General features: G+C 46.6%; 2 protein-coding genes across 3 annotated transcripts; one reads left to right on the forward strand and one right to left on the reverse strand.

The window, feature by feature from the left end:
- Positions 1–1,011: 1,011 nt before the first annotated feature.
- On the forward strand, positions 1,012–5,857 carry LOC306829142 (fibroblast growth factor receptor-like 1). The gene is made up of 4 exons (XM_079352054.1): positions 1,012–1,618; positions 2,621–2,793; positions 2,881–3,061; positions 3,564–5,857. The coding sequence occupies exons 1-4, from the start codon at positions 1,342–1,344 to the stop codon at positions 4,010–4,012; spliced, it is 1,080 nt and encodes a 359-aa protein (XP_079208180.1). The 5' UTR covers positions 1,012–1,341; the 3' UTR covers positions 4,013–5,857.
- Positions 5,858–13,248: 7,391 nt separating this feature from the next.
- On the reverse strand, positions 13,249–19,990 carry rnf212 (ring finger protein 212). Of its 2 annotated transcripts, none has more exons than XM_079352066.1 (13): positions 18,990–19,990; positions 18,189–18,305; positions 17,915–17,976; positions 17,738–17,812; positions 17,319–17,375; positions 16,935–16,993; positions 16,784–16,843; positions 16,540–16,589; positions 15,830–15,890; positions 15,321–15,357; positions 15,135–15,180; positions 14,065–14,134; positions 13,249–13,386 (listed from the first exon to the last, which is right to left on the reverse strand). In XM_079352066.1, the coding sequence occupies exons 2-13, from the start codon at positions 18,295–18,297 to the stop codon at positions 13,257–13,259; spliced, it is 816 nt and encodes a 271-aa protein (XP_079208192.1). In that variant the 5' UTR covers positions 18,298–18,305; positions 18,990–19,990; the 3' UTR covers positions 13,249–13,256. The 2 variants fall into 2 exon arrangements, with proteins under 2 accessions (XP_079208192.1, XP_079208191.1); XM_079352065.1 differs by lacking the exon at positions 18,990–19,990 and adding an exon at positions 18,519–18,776.
- Between the last annotated feature and the right edge of the window lie 7 nt (positions 19,991–19,997).

The raw sequence follows: 19,997 nt of genomic DNA on the forward strand, positions 1-19,997 counted from the left end.
GTTCATTATTCTTCGCCTCTCTAACCACTCGGTCTGATCACAGGTCAGCTTTTCTTAGACCCGTTGGGGGGGCGGCGGGGGGGGGTCCAGAGTCTGGATTTAAAAGCCTTTGGGGTATGTTAGTTTTGTCATCCTGCCCAGCTTCCTGACGGTCAGCAGAGATGTTCCGCTGAGTAATGTAGCCGTATCCAAACCCTCCACATTTGAGCGCGCTAACCCCGTCACATAACTCTCCCGTCTGTTTGTTTACCCCGAGCTGGGATAATAAGAGAGAGAGAGAGAGCGAGCGAGAGAGAGAGAGAGAGACATAGCTGCTGTCGTTTCAGCGTGATTTATCTGCTCCGGTCAGGACTTAGAGCTGTAAAAATCAAGCGCTCCTGTTAAAGATTTCCTCTCCAACCTCCCTACAGGCTCGTTTGTTCTTCCTCTTTGATGTGTCTGCGGACGTGTGTGTGTGTGTGTGCGTGTGTGTGTGTGTGTGTGCAGGCCCAGTTCTAGCGGGTTCACCTCGAGACGCTTTACAAAAAGAGCAGATTGGATAATATGCAGGAAGGATTTCTTCTTTGTGTGTCGTCTGCTCCCCCGGAGGGCGGAGCAGCTCGTGCATGAGTGAGGGCGGCGGCGGCGGTCCGATGGCGGGGGCTGCACGTCAGGGACGTTCAGGAGGTTTGAAACCTGGAGGTTCTGGAGGTGCACAGGTTGAACGTCCTGTAAGAAAGGATCTGTGTGTGTGTGTGTGTGTGTGTGTGTGTGTGTGTGTGTGTGTGTGTGTGTGTGTGTGTGTGTGTGTGTGTGTGTGTGTGTGTGTGTGTGTGTGTGTGTGTGTGTGTGTGTGTGTGTGTGCTTTCCTGAATAGATCTGTAGAAGGACGTCACATCGGACCTCGTGAGTCAGCGTGAATAAAGAGTTCCTTCTTGTTAGCAGCAGAGACGTGAAGACTTCAGTGGAAAATAGAGACCTCTGTGTGTGTGTGTGTGTGTGTGTGTGTGTGTGTGTGTGTGTGTGTGTGTGTGTGTGTGTGTGTGTGTGTGTGTGTGTGTGTGTGTGTGTGTGTGTGGACGAGGCAGAGGAAGTGATTCAAACACTCTGCTTCATTAGAGCTCTTTTAGGTATTTGAGGCCCGCTGCCAACACGCCGCTGCCTGAGGTGGTGATGTTAGCGTGACGCTCCTGACGCTGCGAAAACAAACGACGAGCTGGATGCAGGTCGTTAAAGAGTCAAGAGGTCGTTAAAGAGTCGACGACGCCGTCTGTAGTCGGAGGTTACGCGGCACGCATCACATTCAGTGTTCCTGTACTTCTTCTGTCCGCAGTGCGTCCACGTTTCACACAGCCGTCGAAGATGAGGAAGCGCGTCATCGCTCGCCCGGTGGGCAGCTCGGTGCGCCTGAAGTGCACGGCGAGCGGGAACCCTCGGCCCGACATCGTGTGGCTGAAGGACAGTCGGCCGCTGGCGGACGAGGACGGCGGAGCGGCAGGAAGAGGAGACGGGGACGGGAAGAAGAAGAGGTGGACTCTGAGTCTGAAGAACCTGACGCCGGAGCACAGCGGGAAGTACACCTGCCACGTGTCCAACAGAGCCGGAGAGATCAACGCCACCTACAAAGTGGAGGTCATACGTAAGTGATGACGTGTGTGTGTGTGTGTGTGTGTGTGTGTGTGTGTGTGTGTGTGTGTGTGCTCTGAGCTGTATGTAACTGAACGTGATATCTCTGTTGAGAGCTTGAGACGAGCTCCTCTCATTTTACTCTTCACATCTGTTGTGCATTAAAGTACAGCTGTAGTCCTTCCTGAAAGACACACACACACACACACACACACACACACACACACACCACGGCTGCTAGCTTATGTCATACATGACATTTTCAGCCACGATACACTTAGCAGTCATTCACAGTCTTGAGAAGTTTTACAGTAAACGTCTCCAGTCTTTGACTAAAACAGCTTTTATTGATTTTATTTATTTTGCTATTTTTAAGATCTTTATTTCTTGATCTAAAAATGTGTGGAAGTGAGAGGATGTGAATGTTTGTTTGTTTTTATGTTGTAAAAACAAAATATAAATAAAAATATTTGGAATTTAAAAAAAAAAAAAAAAGACAGTTTTGATACAGAAAGGGGGAGGAGCCAGCCGTCCGTGTAAACACAGCTCTGACAACAACACAGCCAGCAGGACTCACACACACATTCACACAGGACACACTGATGAGTTATTTATGTGAAACATGTTCTTCCTTTAACACAACAACATGTTTCATATTTTATCTAACAGCTCTGATGTCGGCCATGTTTACCCGACTGACATTAAAAAGAACAAAACGTTCAGTCAGCTGAACTTCACCAGAACATTCTGTAAGAAACGCCACGCTGCAGAAGCTTCAGAGTAAATATGTTCTCGTGAGATTGCACCACAGTACTAAAGTAAGAGAGCATTGTTAGTGTGGTGCAGGTGTGTTTATTCTGCAGTATAAACACACACACACGCAGGCGGGATCTGTGTGTGTGTGTGTGTGTGTGTGTGTGGGAGGATGGGATAATGCTTTAAAACAACATGTTCATTTGACGGCGTTCCTTCTGTGCACACTTTGTTCAAACTCTCTCTCCCTCCGTTTCCTCAGAGCGTACGAACTCTAAACCCATCCTGACGGGGACGCACCCCGTCAACACCACCGTGGACTACGGGGGAACCACGTCCTTCCAGTGTAAAGTCCGCAGCGACGTCAAGCCGGTCATTCAGTGGCTGAAAAGAGTCGAACCCGGCGACGAGAACAAATTCAACTCGACCATCGAGGTACGAGCACGTACACGATTAACACGTTAAAAAAAAAAGGCGGGTTTGACCCTAACTCCACTTTGTTTGGCTCTTTTATTTTGAAAGGTTGGAGACCACCGCTTCGTGGTCCTGCCTACAGGCGAGGTGTGGTCGCGCCCTGATGGATCCTATCTCAACAAGTTGCTGATAACGCGGGCGAAGGAGGAGGACGCCGGCATGTACATCTGCCTGGGAGCCAACACGATGGGCTACAGCTTCAGGAGCGCCTACCTGACCGTGTTACCAGGTGAGCTCACAGATCGCCTCACGGATTTATGACACTTCGGTTTGTCCTGTCCTAAGCTGAGGGTACTTTACTTCCTGTGTGCTTTTATTTTGAAATAAAGTAAGGCCCTTCCTGTGAATGTAAGGTTATCACATCACGACTGAGACGTTGTTATTATCTCTACTTATCTTATCCCCCTTCTGGACACACCTCGGCATAGCGAATCTCCTCACTGCCGCCGGTCCAAACTTAAGCCCCGCCCTCTTTCACGTCGACTCTGCACAGGAAGTTGGCATTCGTAAACGTATTTTATGTGAATTAGATTTCTTTTCCATCGATCCGTTACTTTCCGATCTGTTGCACCGCTAACGAGTGACGAAGCTTCTTCCTCCGTCTATGATGTCACCACCCAACGCCACGAGCTAACGTCATCGTAGCTTTCAGCAACGAGCGAATGAATGTGTAGCTTAAGAGCGTGTTGCCGTCACTCTTTTGTTCATTTTTTTTCATCTCTCCAACGCAGATCTGAAGCTCCAAAACAACGCCATCCCCATGGCAACCTCGCCGAGCCTGCCCTGGCCCGTCATCATTGGAATACCGGCGGGTGTGGCTTTCATCCTAGGCACCGCCCTCCTCTGGTTCTGCCAATCAAAACGCACCTGCTCCTCCTCTTCTTCCTCTACGTCGTCAACGTCTTCGACCTCCTCGGCTCTCCCCGCCGCCTCTCGCCTGCCCGCGGCCAATCGTGAGCGCGCCTGCTCCGCCGTGCCTCAACAACCGGCCGGCGCCGGGGATAAAGATTGTCTTTCGTACGAGGACTACGTCGCCCATCAGCAGCTGCTACTCGCTCAGGGCGGCGCCGGATTGGCCCCGAAGGTCTACCCAAAGATTTACACGGATATACACACGCACACGCACTCGCACGTGGACGGGAAAGTTCACCAGCACCAGCACATCCACTACCAGTGTTAGCAGCGAGGCTCAATCACGAACATGTTCCTGTGCGAGGAGGCGCTCAATTCAATAATTATTTGTCCTAAGTAAGCAAAAAAAACAAACAAGGAAAGAACTGCAGATTTATATTCAGAAACTTTGGATCGCACGACCTTTTCCTCTCGTGAAAACGTGCAAACCAGAACTCAAAAAATGAAGAATGTAAAGAAAAGAGATCCTTATTTTTAGCCGAGCTGCATCCGGAATAATCTAAGAGAAAATAACCAGAAATATATTTTATTCAAGCCTCTTTTTTTTATATCAAATCTTTTCTATGTCCTCGAGGTCACTTCACCCATCTTTAATCACACAACCACAACCTCCTCAAGGCTCCGACAGGCCTCCTGTAAATACTGGAACACGATTGGACAGGACAGATTCATAGTTTAATGTCAGAGTATATGTCAGGCGGCGGCGGTGGCCAAACTGAGCCATGAGAGACACAGATCGAACACGCTCTTCTTCACTGTGGGATGTGAGGATGAAGGCCGCTGCAGGGCCACGTGGCGTCCTGATGAATGTCCAGCTGCTAACTGAGTGCTGTGGTCGAAGTGACGACGTGCAGACGGCGTGCAGAGCGTCTACAGACTGATGAAGAAAGTTCACGGCTACACCTGGTTTGTTTGTTTAAAGTTAGCAGACTGTTTTGTCTTTTTTTTTTGTTAGCCTGGAATGCTAACGGAGGATGAGCTAACGCCACAGTGTAGACGGGTGCTTCCCAAGAATTGTTTCCAGACTTTGTGGATCACGCTCGGATCATCGGATATGTCACAGACTCTGCTTCATCCGTGTGAGATTTAGAGGGCTTAACTCGAATTTAAAGATGAGACCTAAAGTCCTCAACTGTTCTTCTTAAAGCGCCTCCCAGTATGACCTCACACATCCTGGGACTGCACGTGCTCTCGTCTCCACACGGCCGACGGACTGAATCTGCAGAGGAGCCTTTTGTTTTTTTCCTCACCTGCAGACAAGAAAGGATGCTGTCCAGAGATTATAAAGGTTGATGGGTTTGCATCAGTGTTTTTATGGCAGACATATAAAGCGGTATATTCTGCTCACAGTACTCGCTCAGCTGCTCGCCGTGCCGTACGTTGGCGGCCGATTCTAAGGTTTTGTGTCCGTTCAACGATAACTGTCCTGCAGATTTTATGAGACGTGTTAAAAACAAGATCTACAAACAAAAAGTAAAACACTTTTACAGTCTTTTTTTTTTTAGGAATGGGAATGTCCCCACACATCCACGAAATACCTCTGAAGAACGGCGGAGGATCGACGCTTTAACTCACAGTCTGAAACATTGCAGGAGTATCTCTCCCTTCGTCCCGCTCTGACCCTGAAACAGCTGCTCCTAGCGAAGACTAATCTTGACTCTAAAGAAGTCGGTCTTCGCTGAGATCAGCATTAAGAAAGAACAGAAAAGGGCTTTTGATGATGTCATCACTTTTTAGATCGGGGGGGGGATCCTTTTTTTCGTACGGTAGATCGAACAATCTCATCACCGACACAGAAACAAAGTCGAAGCTAAACGGTCTCACGCGCGTTTCTAATTTATTTCCTGGTCGACATGTTTTGGTTTTCTCTTCATATAATTGGGCATTATACTGCATGAGTGGATCGTCTTATAGTCGTAAACTAAGCTATGTAACAGAGACCATGTTCACGCCATTGTAAGATACTGTATTTATACGTGCCGATGGAAGATACGAAACTTTATCGATAACCTTCGAATCGACGATCTTGTACAGTCTGTCGTCAGCGAGGCTCGATCTTTGTCTTCTCCCTTTGTAATCATTTTATTGGTGCCATTAAAAATATTCAAATCTGTCCGTCGTTGTCTTTGTTTTACAAACTGATCAAAGCAGCTTCCATCCAGCCGTAATCTGGACCGCTAGTCCTGTTCAGGGCTCAGGGGGGCGCCGCAGGACGAGAGGCGGGGGAACAGGACTACAAAAACAAAGGTGTTCTGCTTCTTTGGGTTTTTTGACTTCAGCTTAGAAAACAAAATGTCTGCAGGAATCCTTCATGTCTGTTCAAGTATGATTCTTCAGCTCAGCTCTCTGAAGGGCTGAGACACTTTGTCTTTACACAGATCTAGTCCCAACTTTCAGGGGAGACTTTCAGTATTTGGGAGGCTTGGAGAAAACGACTCCTCGTTAGCAGCCAATCAGGAGATCAGACTCACCTGGTGGAGCTTCAAGCTTTCAGGAGAGCAGCCGGTCTGTGAGAGACCTTCAAGAGAGACTCATCTGGACCAGCACGTCCAAGCTTCTGGGGTTTCTCTTTGTCTTTGGTTTCCACACCTGCTGTCCACTTCAGATCTTTATCGTCCCTTTACAGCAGTGAACAAAAAAAAAGAGACAGGATGGTGTAACACAAAACGCTGAAATACACACTTTTAAAAACAGGATCCTGTGAACATGTCAGAGGGAGGTTTGCTGCCTGAACCGGTGACCCTGCAGTCCCTTAAGACTGAGCTCCTGACCCCCCTGCTGGCTCCACTTTAGATTTATTTTGTTTTCCTCTGTCCAACGTTGGACATCATTTTAAAAAAAAAAAAAACGTCCGTATATTTATATTGTTTCCTGGCATGTTTTGGCCTACATCAGCATATCCCGGCGGCTCATCACGTTTATCCGAAGGAAGGCTGAATTTTGAGGAGCAGGAGAAGTTTAAGAAAAGACAAATATACAAAGAGAGCGGGAGGAATCTGCAGTTGGGACGTGTTTGCAAAGTCAACAGTTGGTCATAAATAAAAGAGCTAACCCCGGGGGTTTAGCAGTCCTGGATGTCTCGGATTCCTCTGCGTCTGGAAAGTTTCACTTGTACTAAAAAAAAAAAAAAAGGCAGAGGTTGTGTGAAGTGTTGAAGCTGTGAAAGACATAATACACTGTGTTTTTTTCATAAGACGAGGCCTGATGAAAGATTCTTTACGAGGCAGCATGAAGCTTTATCAGGTTGTTTCCATCCCAGACTTCCAGCTCGCATTCCCTCTTATCTCTCCGATTCGCCTCTTCCTGCTTTTTGGTGTCGTCCCGCTTTCTCTCTCTCGTGAGTGCGATCGCCGACGAGGGAGGAGGATGGGGAGGACAGGCAGGGGAGGAAAAGATGAAGCGAGGCGCAGGGAGGAGGATGACACGGTGCCGAGCTGCCGACAGATGTGCTGAGCTCACCGCCGCTCTGCCGTGACGAGCGGAGAGAGACGAGCGAACGAGGAGGAGGTCGACGTGGAAGTGTCCGACGAGAGAACAGGAAGGGAGGAGAATCCGACTGATCTCCAGGAAAAACAAAAACATTACTCAGCAAAAAAAAAAAAAAGATCCAAACCTTTGTTTAACACAAGGTGAGAGCCGTGTTGAGATTATAAGCTTTTCTAAGAGAGGTCGGGGGAAAAGGTCGACGTACAGTGAAAGCTTCACATCAATAAACACGTGAAGAATCACGCTGAGGATCCTGTTACGCAGAGGAGCAGAGATCATCCTGTTCAAACATACACGCCGCTGCTTCTCATATCCAGCGACCGTTCAAATAAATCAGGAATAATAACTGAAACGTCGGGGACTTCTCCTTAAATCAAACCGTGCACTCTCTTTGAACCACATATTTTCACCCTCAAAGACGAGCTGGAAAGAAAACCTGTCAACCTGCGTTTTTTTAATTTATTATTATTATTATTATTGGCTCCTGCCGAGTGATCTGATTGGACAAGAGACATCCCGCCACCTGAAGCTCGACGAACACGATTTTGGAGTCATGATGCTGATTTTGAAGGTCAGCGTTGTGCAGGAGGCCCGCTCAGCTGATCATTCGACTGCACACGCTCGCACGCTGAGAGCAGAGCCACGAGCCGAACACTCGACCTCTGGACTCTTTTTTTCTTTCTTTCTCATGAAACAAACGTCACCCTTCTTTCTTTTTCATCTTGGCGAATTTTCAAACGAATCATGTGCATACGACCACCTGCTGTATGAGACTGTGAGCGATATTACTAACGTGAACACAGAGCAGCGGGGGCGAGCGATTGGCCTGAGCGGCGTCCCCTTATTTGTTTCTGAAGCACAGTTTTGAAGGCCAATGTTTGTCGACCAATCGTAACAGGCAAAGAGGCGGAGCTGAGGCGGGCCTTAAGCGTTAATACAAACAGCTAAAGTTCACTTGCTTGTTCACTAGGTTGTTTGATGTTGGCGGTCAGTTCATGGTGTGCAGGTACAGTGTGACCACAGCATCGATTTGATTCCCTCTGTTAGTTTGTTTTTGCTCTTTACGTCCAAGACTAAACTTTTGTTGACTTTCACGTTCTCCAGTTTGCATCACCGTGCTGCTGATCTCACTGTGAGAACTCACTGAGGACATTCCTGAGCTGACGAGATGTGCAATGAACCCTTTGTTTGTTTAAGGTCACTGTTTTCTTTTCTGTCCGTGTGAACATTTGCTTCCTGTAAAGGTCTTATAATTCTACAAGTGTGCACTGCTTATCGCGAGGCAAGAAATGTTTCAAGGTTTCAGTCAGTGAGATGTGTGGTGAGTGAAGTGATGACGCTCTCTTCCTCTGTGATCAGACATGAAGGAAACATGCTGTGTTGAAGTGTTTCTAATAAGCTCCAGCAGCAGAAAGCTGCTCAAACTAGGATCAATGTTGGAGATGCTTTTGAAACATGGAGAGAGGTTAGAACGCAGAAAGCTTTACAGAGCCATGCAGAGCTGGCTAAACACTGAAGCTACAGTGTCCACTACATGCAGAGCTGGCTAAACACTGAAGCTACAGTGTCCACCAACATGCAGAGCTGGCTAAACACTGAAGCTACAGTGTCCACCACATGCAGAGCTGGCTAAACACTGAAGCTACAGTGTCCACCACATGCAGAGCTGGCTAAACACTGAAGCTACAGTGTCCACCACATGCAGAGCTGGCTAAACACTGAAGCTACAGTGTCCGCCACATGCAGAGCTGGCTAAACACTGAAGCTACAGTGTCCACCACATGCAGAGCTGGCTAAACACTGAAGCTACAGTGTCTCTACATGCAGAGCTGGCTAAACACTGAAGCTACAGTGTCCACCACATGCAGAGCTGGCTAAACACTGAAGCTACAGTGTCCACCACATGCTGACCTGTGTGAGAGGAGGGGGCGGAGACAGCTCTCTGTGATGATTAGAGTTTAGACTGCAGTACTCATTTTAAACACTAGGGGGGCAGAGCTACATACTGCTCCTTTAATAATGTCAGTGTTGTATTTAAATGGATCTCAAAGAAACAGGAATGTCCAGTTTTTTTTTTGACCACAGTTTATTTTGAGTCATCACAGTTTGCTCTTCTCCATTGCAGCCCACACTTCCTTTGGCAGATGAGATGTTTGCCTGTTCACTAAAACATCATGTAATGCCAGAGGAAATATTTAGTCGTTTAGTCCTTGAGGTCTTGCAGGACCTTTTGCCCGCTGACGGAGGGTTCGAGTGTGCGCTTGGCTGGTTAAAAAAGGGTGTGAATCCAGCGAGGAGATTCCTGGGCGCTTGAGTCAACAGCAGCTGTGGTTGGTGATGAAGAGAAGCTGTCTAAAGGCTTTCTCCTCCCTGAAAGGACGGCTCAGGTGAATGGAGTCAGTGACCATGAAGAGCTCAGACACACACCTGGGAGGGGGGGAAAAAAACATGCGAGTGTCTTGTCATAGAAACTTTTAAAAGATATACACAAACAGGCAAAAGTCTGAGTGAGTGCAACATGCAACGTGTGCACACAGCTGCGTATGCTCCTTTGCACACTGATGCACACACACAAAGGCACAGATGTTTGCATCACACACACACACACACACACACACACACACACACGGAAACAACACAGACACCTGGCGGGCATTGAAGTGCTGTTCTGTTTGCATACCTCTCCCTCTCTGCACTCATCCTCCGCTCAGCCACAAAGCCGCCATTAAACCCAAGAAAACAAAAACACAAAAAGAGGCTAAAAGGGGGTAACAGGCGGCTTCCATCCTTCCTCCCTTTTCTCCATCTCTCTGTACCAAATGTTTACCCCCCCCCCCCACACACACATACACACACACACACACACCCTCCGTGAAAAGAGAGGGATGTGGACGGACAGGGTGAGAAAAGAAAAAAAAAATCTGGCAGAGAGGAAAGAGAGCCAAGGCCTTTAAAGTCCGCCACAGAGCCGTGACAAAAGCCTCCTAATCTCGGTGTTGTCTTTCGGCCCCTTTTTCTCCCCGCACATCCTGCCAAGTCTGAGTGAGTGTGTGTGTGTGTGTGTGTGTGTGTGTGAAAGAAATAAAAGGAGAGGAAGAAAGTCAGTGCGTGTTATGCAAGCAGAAATGCATGTGTATGTATTTGTTTGAGAGAGTTGGAAAAAGGCGAGGCAAGTCGGTGTGTTTATGTGAAAAGAGATTGCATGTGATAAGGAAGTCATTTTAGTGCGTGTGCGTGTGCGTGTGTGTGTGTGTGTGTGTGTGTGTGTGACAGGAAAGGAATCTTTCCACAGCCGTGCTGACATCACTCAAGCATGCATGGGACAGTTGGAGGAGACCGGGCCCCTTCAAAGACAACAGGCTGCCTGCCTTCACATGTGGGATGCCTGTGTGTGTGTGTGTGTGTGTGTGTGTGTAGGATAATACGAGCGGTCCAGGTCACCCATCCTCACCTGTTCCTCTTTGACTCATAAACCGCCTCTATTCAACACACTTCCCCTAAAATGCAAAAAAACAGCCCATGGGTGTGTTTGTGTAACAATCCCTCCATGTCGTCTATTCAGCCTCTTCAAAAGAGGCAGATGTGAATGGACCTGTGTGTGTGTGTGTGTGTGTGTGCGTTCCTCCCTCATCCTGTGGATCCCTATCAGAGGGCAGCTGTAGTCCGAAAGCTTTCAGACACACAGCAGAGGAATGCACGCTGCAGAGATCAGGGTTTGAACAGAGCTCAGACGGACTACAGTGACATCTACAGGACGCTTTTTTTACGGTTTATATTTTCCGCATATCCAAATATCCCCGATCCAGAAGTCCAAATTAGGGATTCACGGGTTTCCAGGCGGAGGGAGGCAGACAGTGTTTAGTCTTGTCCATATTTGAAACATTCTTGGACAGAAGTGGGTCTGTTGATGACGGAGACTCAGGACATAATGTGACAGGATTTCTCCTTCGCCTCTCGGTGACCTTGGGAATGTTCCTGAAGGTCTGAGGGGAGACCGAAAAGAGACTCCTTGTCCCACCTGTGGGAGGACGCCGGAGAGAAGCCACGCCATGCACGGGGAGAACATGGACACAGAGAGGCTGCTGACAGACGGGGATTCAAACCAGCAACCTCCTCAGCTCACGGCTCAATCAGAGCGTCCCTCAGCGAGACCTTTAAAGGTGAGTGCTGCAGCCCGGCGTTGAATCTGTCTGCCTGCAGCCACACCATGAAGAGAATCCCAAACACAGAACATTAAGTCCTCCCAAGGTTTAAAACATGATGGGGGACACACCGAGGACGCTGTCTGTCCTCCTCTGGAAGACAAATGTCTCCGGCGTGAAATCATTTACTTCATGTCGTGTCTCGCCCAGAGGGGATTACACTTCCAGCTTCAAAAAAAGGTACAAGGCCGAAATACTGAGTGACAAAGTGTGAAATCTGGATCAGATTAAGAGAGAAGCTTCCCTCTCTCTCTCTCTCTCTGTCTCTCACACACACACACACACACACACACACACAGAGAGATAGAGGCACACAAAGTGAGAGTGGAGAGGGAGGGAGAGGCGGGTAGACAAGCTGTGGGAACACGCTTCTGAATAATTACCACTGACATCAGAATAGTTTTCTTTAGCTCTCTGAAGTGGCAGGACTCATTTGTACAGCCTGGAGCCATACAAAGGTGTGTGTGTGTGTGTGTGTGTGTGTGTGTGTGTGCAGAGGAGAAAGAGAGAGAGAGGGTGTGTGTGTGTGTGCAGAGGAGAAAGAGAGAGAGAGAGGTGAGAAAAGACTGAACTGACTTTACAAAAGTTAAGTAAAAAATGACTGTGAGAGATACTGCACAAAAGATCGCCCAGTGTGTGTGTGTGTGTGTGTGTGTGTGTGTGTGTTTATGCGAGCACACAAGGGAGAGATTATTCTGATTGAGTCTTCTCCCCGTCAGTGTGTGACGCCATGACAGCTTTGTCCGCCCCGGGGAGACGTTTGTCTCTAAGTGGACCTTAAAAAACAGGAAACGACTTCAAACCCCAGCGGAGCACGGAGGAGGATCAGGCCTGCTGACTCTGTACAAACCCCCTCTAACTTCACACACACACACACACACACACACACACACACACACACACACACACACGCTATAAAGTGTCTGAATGTAACTTGCACAAAGCCTGAACTCAAACACAGTCACACCTGAGCCCTCTTCAATAGACGCCATTCACCGCCTGACAACCGGGGGACAAAAGAGGCAGAAAGTGCAGCTCGACAAAGAGCTGCAGCGACCTGCCTGAACACATCGGGTCGTCCTCGCCGCCCGCCTCATCTCATCAGCCTCTCCTCGTTGCGATGACCTCAGGCGATATCGTGTTTCTGTTCGGCTACACTTTGCTTCGTCTTCACCTGCAGGCTGCGGCTGAAGTTATGAGTCATGATGCCGCAGTTAGAGCCGAGGCCGCCGTGGTTGAGGCGGGCGTGCAGGATCTCTACGGTATAACTGCCCGAAGGCGTTCTCGATGTAGCATTAGTGCGTCAAGACGGGACGTGGAATCCGTTGAAGGGGGACGTCACTGCTCATAATCCCAGTTTGTCTTTGTAAAGTGAACAGGTGCTGCTGCAGCAAAGTGGGCGTCCTGTCAGCTGTCAGGGCTGCGTGGTGATCAGGGGGCGGGGCCAGACTTTGACCAGAGGCGGAGCACGACTTCGACAGCTGTTCTAATCAGCATCCTAAGTATCATTACCATCATCATTCATTTCGCAGGCGTTCATAAAGAGCTGGATCTTTAGCTTTTTTCTTAAAGGTGCAAATCGAATGGAGTTTGTTAGTTCATTTCACCACCGGGGGGCGACAGAGGAGACGAGTCGAGAGACGCTCAGCTGGATGTTCAACGTTTAATCACATGTGAGACTCATGCATGTAAATACAGCTGTGGATCCAGGGTGGTTAAAATACAACACACAAACATTTTCTCGTCTGTGAGAGATGTAAACACGTCCAGGTGTGTGTGAAGACTCTGTGACGTGTGTGTGTGTGTGTGTGTGTACTGTGTGTTTTATGGAGGAGGGTAGACCAGGGAGGACATGGAGTGTCTGAAGGACGAGGGAGGCTTGAAGATAGGAGACTTCCATCCTGACATGTGGCTGAAGGAAACATCTGGAGTCATCGGTGCTGCTTGGAAACGACTGTGAGAGAAGAGGAGACGTTACTGACACTTAAGTTTGTTTTTTTTAAAGGTTGTAAACATGTTCTGTAACATGTACTTCTCCTCGTCTGTCTACAGACCCCCCAATGATGAGAAAGGTCCAAACTCTCCGTCTTCTGCCAGAGCTCAAACAGGAGCTTTTGGAGTTGGAGATTTTCCCTTTATGACATCACAAAGGGCAGTAGCCCCTCCCCCAGGTGGGTGACACTCCCACAGCTAGGTGTTTGTTCTGCCCTCTGAGTCTGCCTTCTCACCGTAAACAATAGGACATGGAGCCAGAAAGCAGCGAGTACACCCGAGCCCTTCCAGAGAGGGGGCGTGGTCAGACACAGCTCATTTACATATTTAAAGCGACAGACACAGAAACAGCCTGTTCTGAGCAGGGCTGAAATAGAGGGGTTTAGAGACATGATCAAATACAGGATCAGAGTGGATTTACACACAAATGATGAAGAGGAGCGAGGACACTGATTTCACCTGAAGAAGAGGAGATCATGTGACCTTCAAAGGAGAGGGGGCGTGGTTTAATACGACCTCTTCCCTCTCTTTTTGGAACATTATAATCAAATTTAGCTTTGTGTCCGACAGTTTCTTCTGCAGTATACTTTCTGCTGTTTGTAGCGATCCCTTCATTCATGATAAATGATAAAGGAGTCACCTGACTGTGGCTGAGCGAGCGGAGTAGTTGGTCATGGCGTTCTGATCGGACGATCGATGAGGGATGGTACCTAAAGGAGACATCAGAGAGCTCTCACTTTAATCATTTAAATATATTTCACAGCTTTTGAAACATGCACGAGATATCTGCTGGTCACAGGTTAAATGTTTTTCTGCTTCCTGCATGCTGCAGGTTTCGTTCGTCCCGTCGTCCCGCTGTGACAGGAAAAGTCTGCAGATGTTGACCTAACTGAACGCTCAAACAAAGCGAATAAAGAACGCACTGAAGAAGCACTGAAGAAATGTGACGGCTGATTTACCTGCCACTATGAAAGTCAAACCTGGAAGGGATGAAACGCGAGGCTTAAAGAGAGAACGAACTCAGTGGCTGTAATCCTAAGAAAAACATCAGCCAACATCTGCATGTGTTTAATATCCGTGGGTGGTCATCCGAGGCGTCTGTAATCCCCTCACACGGGCGGCGCTGCACGGTGGTTTTGTCGGGTATTACAGAGCAATTATGTCTTTATCACGATGACACCTTGCTTTAAAACCTGCAGCTTTAGCATGCATACCTTCAGCAGGCAGAGACACAGAGACTTTAACTGTTTTACATCCCAGACAGCAACAATCTGAGCTTATGTATCCGCCCACATGCCAGGTAAGAACCGCTTCCTGCTTGCTGCACGCCACGGAGAAGTTCTCAGAGTCCGGGACAGCTGAAGAGCGTAGTTTGGTGATCGACGAGGAGACGAGGCCGGGCTTTTCTTCCACACGCAACGGAAAAAAACAAACGAGCTGACAGTCATCCTGATGCTAACGTCAGCTAACGTTAGCGGTGATGAAGTTCTCGCCCTTCAACACATTTCCGACCCAGACAAATCAAAAATACATGAAGCTGCTCATACTTCTGATTCTCCTCTGAACATGAGCAAACTTTATCTTCAGTTCTGCGTTCGAGCTGCAGCTCCACAGAGTGTTCAGCGGTGGACGCTACTTAAACGTGCACACATGGCGGTCACATGGCTGTAAGCTACATGAATAACTGGTACAATGAGGCAAAGCACGTACCCATTTGTCCGTCGTGCGGCGGGCTGATCAGTGACAGTCTGTTCGGCTGGAAGACAGAAAACAAGCGAGAGAGACGTCTTTGCTTTAAATCACCAAGTCAGGATGTTGAATAAAAAGTGACGCACGACGTTTCAGGAGCTGGAGGTCAAATCATGAAGGAGCTGGAGGTCAAATCATGAAACGTACCTTCCTGAAGAGACCGTCCACCTCCATGTTGTCAGCGCTGCAGGAGAGGAGAGCACAGCATGCTTTGATTGGCCGAAGCCTGAATATTTTCAGCGCATGCTAAACAGTTTTATTTACCAGCAGGTCAAATGTAAAGACTTTAATCTATGACGACATTTAAAGGTGGAGTCAGTAGAAATGTAAACAACAACATTCAAACGTGGCCCCTCCTTCTGGACTCATCAACCCGAGAATCACAGCTCTTCCTTCTTGCTCTTTTTTATTGTTTTTGTTAATCTGTAAATGAGTCCTCGTCCTTCTTTAAACGCAGGCTGAATCTTACTGGGGTTCATTTTTCACTTTCCACCCGTTCCGCTTTCACTCGGTGAGAGAATCTAAAGTTTCCGCCTCAGAGGATGAAACAACACGAGCTAACACGAGAGGCCGCGGCTGAAGCCAGGATATAAGAGTGAAGACAGCGAGGAAGGCGGAGTGCAAATCAAAGATTAACAAAGAAGCAGGTAACTCACACGTTAGCCATTGAAGAGTGTCTGGAGAGAGAGACGGGCGAGTTATACGGGATCTGAAGGACTGGCACAGGAAACACAAACCAGCAGAGTTAACCATTAATGATGCTCAGACATTCGTGGTCGTGCAGAGAATTCACTTTTTTACTTTTTATGGTTCGTCAGACTACAGAGATTCTTGTCTTGTATGATTCTTTTCTTAGTCGTCCTGCTCGGCTGTGTCTTTATTTTTAAATCAGTTTGGCCCTGTGTCCATCTGCCGTCTTTTTGCAGTTGTTTCACCTATCATTTAAGAGAGCTCCGCCTTTTTTGTGTGGCTGAAAAGTTGGGAATCTTCAGAAAGGCGCTGTTGGCGTCGCCGGCGCTCTTTTCCAAATGTTCGATATTCCTCGTAGTTTTTTTTCCCGCAGACGGATTGCGTCTCGTAGCCTCATCGTCCTCGCTCCGTGTCTCATCGGGAAACAAACGATGTCAAGCATTGAACGGAAAACAAAGTAACAGAGCGGCGTCGGTCGTTTGTTAACGCTGACCGTTGTCATGGAGACAGGCGTGACTGTGCAGCGCGATGGACACGGGGCCTTAAGCACAAACGTCATAAAACAAAATAAAGTGATGTCATGATTCTTTATTAGTTTATTTTAAATTTGCATAAAACTCCTGAAAGATATTTTTGTTCCCAGGTTAAATATAAAAAAAGTGAGATTGTTGGTTACCTGGTTTATGTCTCTGTGGAGTCATCTGAGACCCGGACGAAACTTTGGAACTGAAAGAGAAACAACAAACACGTCAGCTTGAACCTTTAAAGGAGTGAAAAACAAGGTTTCCTGAGAGCTGACTCTGAATCTACATTCTGACTGTAACCGTTTAAAAAGGCTCCGAGTCCGTTCAGGAGAACATGAGCCGGTAGTGACACCTTGTGGATGAACTGAGACATTACATAACCGGTCTCCGGTGTACCTGTGATGCTGAAGGGAGTTTTCCAGCTTGGCGATGTAGGCGCTCTGCTCGTTCAGCTTCCTTCAACAAAAAGGACACAAGTGGATATCTGAAGTGGTATTAAAAAAAACGAGTAAGGAAAGAGAAGGAAGCGTCATGAAACGGAGCTTACTTTGACATCTGCTGCATCTCCTGCTTCATCTTCACTAAAAGGTCTTCCAGTTTCTCGTTCTGTAACAGACGTCAAAAAGAAGATGTTGAAGAACTGTCGTGATTTCATCTCATCATAAGAAGTGTTTACAGGTCGACAGGTTCGAGTAAATCGTGTCCCGAGTGTTGGAGTGAGGCTTCTAATCACAGGAACGACGGGAGAAATAGGATATCTGGTCTTGACCGGTCTAGATTTAAAATCCAGAGTCCATCCAGTCTGAGACCGAGACTTTCGATTCTGTGACGAGATTGATTTCCAAACATGAGTGTGACAGCTGTGACGCTCCTTTAGCAGCCCAATGAGACACACACACACCATCAGCAGCTTTAGGAAGCGCTCTCTCACCCTTTGCTGGTAATGACTCAAAAGTCTCTTTTGGTGTCTTGCCTGGAACATAATAACCTGAGAGAAGAAAAACACACATATCTGCATGAAGTCTGTGAGAAGAAACAACAACTGAGCATGTCAGTTATTTATTCAGGGCGTTTTCTACAAACGTCCAAAACGACTGGCTTCATGACAGCCGGCACCTTTTTTATTCATTTTTGATTTTAAGTTGTTTTCCGGATGTTGCCGCTTTGTGTCAAACGGTGGAAAAAAGGAGCGCTCAGCTGAGAAAGGAAATGCCCGTGTTGGATAAATATGAGCCTGATAATTATCGATAACCTTCGACGCTCCTCATTGGCTGCTTTGTCAAACTGACTGACTTCTCTACATGTCACGTGAACTTGAACTCTTTGGAACATAAAGCTGAACAACCACACCTTGCTGATTTCAGTGAAGTGTTTGGTTGTGACCACGTTGATGTCGGTGAACAGGGCCTTCACTTCTGAGCTGCTCTGGAAAGAAGAAGAAGAAGAGGAAGACATTTTGTTGTGACGCTACAGAAAGGTTGATTCATCTTTTTGGTAATAAGTGGAGAGCAGTAGAAAGATGCTTACTTTGTCAGAGAGAGGGGATATTTGGCACTTGGCGTTGCATATTAAACACTTGCCTTGAATGCCTGAGAGGAAATAAAAACAGACAAAGTGAGAAAAGAGGTGCATGACTTAGTATATTGAGTCATCCTCCCTGCAGTATCACTTTAAGTCCAACAGATGTCCCTGTTGGGTCATGATTCAGGATGCATGGTGAGGACGAGCTGTTGATCCTGAGTTTTAAAATATGACACACAGTGACAGCAGGTGTGCTCTTTGTTCAAACGTTTCTCTTTACCTTTCTGAAAACAGACACTACAGACCACGTGTCCACAGGTGGTGACAGCCAGCTTCCTCTCAGCACTGGGATACAGGAAGCAGGCGTTGCAGCACATCCAGTAAGACATTTTAAAACCTGCATTAAAACAGGATTAATAATAATAATACTAAACAGAGATGCTAACATCACTGACGTTGTTTTCGTCTTTGTTGCTACGAACAAATGATGATTTAGCTCAGTGTTATCACTTTTATTGAATGTTATTTTATTTATATTAACTACAGGGAAACTAAAAAACCCATCAGTTTATTCAGTTACAGGTGAGAAGTTGAAGATTATATACATTACCGGGATTTATCCGTTAGCCAGTTTAGCTAGCTAGTTTTATTTTAACTGTGATGCGTTCACTTGCTGCCGGAATAATCGAAAAAATTAAAACGTTAACGACCTTAAGAAGACGCACGAAGGCTCGTAGAGAACGGAGCACTAAAAAAACACAATTTCTCAAAATAATTAAAGAAAATAACAACATTATACAACATCAGACTAATAAAGGCAAACGGCTGAGGGGATTCTTTAAATAGTGAACGCGGCTCTGTTATTCCCTGTTCAAATCCTTAGTTGACATTTGACAGAATCCTTATATAATGATACAAACAGATGGATCCCTGCAATCGATACAACCAGATACCATAGTATACTGACTATAAAAACATTTAATTTGCCGCAAAACGGCATTAAAACGGAGAAGCGGCAGGTACAAGACGGTGTTAAATAAATCAATGGAGTCAATGGACTACATATCACAGAAGCCCTTACGAATAAAACAGCTTCTTCTTAAAAGTAACGTTTGTCGTCGTTAAAGTGCTATAAAGTGGTAATCGGTTGGTGTAATAACTTCTAATTTGAGTTGTGTAAATATAAATATTTCATTCACTGCGGCAGAACAATGTTATTGGTACATTTCGTGATTGCTAACTAACTAGCTTGCCTTGCCTGCAAGCAGAACAATTTACCGTTGGGAAACGTTGCCATGGTAACAGCGGTAGAGCTACCAATCAGAGGTCTGTGATCGTGGGTAGTTTAGTTCTTTTCTCTAACATCTGGAATAAACCATGTTTTTTATTGAAACGATGATGACGTCATCAGACAAACGTGTGTCTTATACAGGAGCATAAACCATCATTTCACACTCAGGTAGCTCGTGGTCAGTCTACCTGTGATGGTTATGACATGATTAATAATCAAATCTGCTATGGAGAAAATGAATGGGATTTGTTCAGCCCTATTGATCAATTGTCTTTCATAAGAAAACGTTTTTTTATTGTTGGCATGTTGTATAATTATAGATTCATCTTGATATATTTTTTAACAATAGGGGCACAGGTGTATACAACTTATGATTTGTCATTATAATTATTTGGTGGTACAGGTGACGGGAAGGGGAAGGCACAGGTATGGAGTGCACAAACAGTGAAGCATCATCAGATAAGCATTCATGGTTTCAGACCGGCACTCAAACAACTGATTTTCTACTGCAACGATTTTTTGCCCTTATAAATATCCATCAATGTTTTTTAATAAACCTCCAACCAAACTATGCAGACGGTCATCTACGTAAGACTTCACCAGTGTGTTAAAGGCAATAATTGGAACAGTGGAAAAAAATGGAAAATTGCTATTACATATAAATTATGTCATTATATCACACACCTTAGCCTACATGAGAAATAAAGAAAGACAAAAGTAAATAAAAGCACAGGAGCCATTCTGACAATCAGATCAATTTTTATTTTGTGTCATTACCCTCAGGAAGTTGTACCAAAA

The sequence above is a fragment of the Symphodus melops genome (assembly GCF_947650265.1).
Source record: "Symphodus melops genome assembly, chromosome: 9".
Lineage (NCBI taxonomy): Eukaryota > Metazoa > Chordata > Actinopteri > Labriformes > Labridae > Symphodus > Symphodus melops.

What these genes read in the sequence shown, in the direction of transcription:
- LOC306829142 (XM_079352054.1), top strand. Translation starts at nt 1,342, where the DNA reads ATGAGGAAGCGCGTCATCGCTCGCCCGGTGGGCAGCTCGGTGCGCCTG. An exon ending in AATTCAACTCGACCATCGAG is followed by an intron (nt 2,794 to 2,880) that starts GTACGAGCACGT and finishes TTATTTTGAAAG; the next exon opens with GTTGGAGACCACCGCTTCGT. An exon ending in CTACCTGACCGTGTTACCAG is followed by an intron (nt 3,062 to 3,563) that starts GTGAGCTCACAG and finishes TCTCCAACGCAG; the next exon opens with ATCTGAAGCTCCAAAACAAC.
- rnf212 (XM_079352066.1), bottom strand. Translation starts at nt 18,297, where the DNA reads ATGTCTTACTGGATGTGCTGCAACGCCTGCTTCCTGTATCCCAGTGCT. An exon ending in GAGATGCAGCAGATGTCAAA is followed by an intron (nt 16,844 to 16,934) that starts GTAAGCTCCGTT and finishes TTTTTGTTGAAG; the next exon opens with GAAGCTGAACGAGCAGAGCG. An exon ending in AACTCCCTTCAGCATCACAG is followed by an intron (nt 16,590 to 16,783) that starts GTACACCGGAGA and finishes TTTCTCTTTCAG; the next exon opens with TTCCAAAGTTTCGTCCGGGT.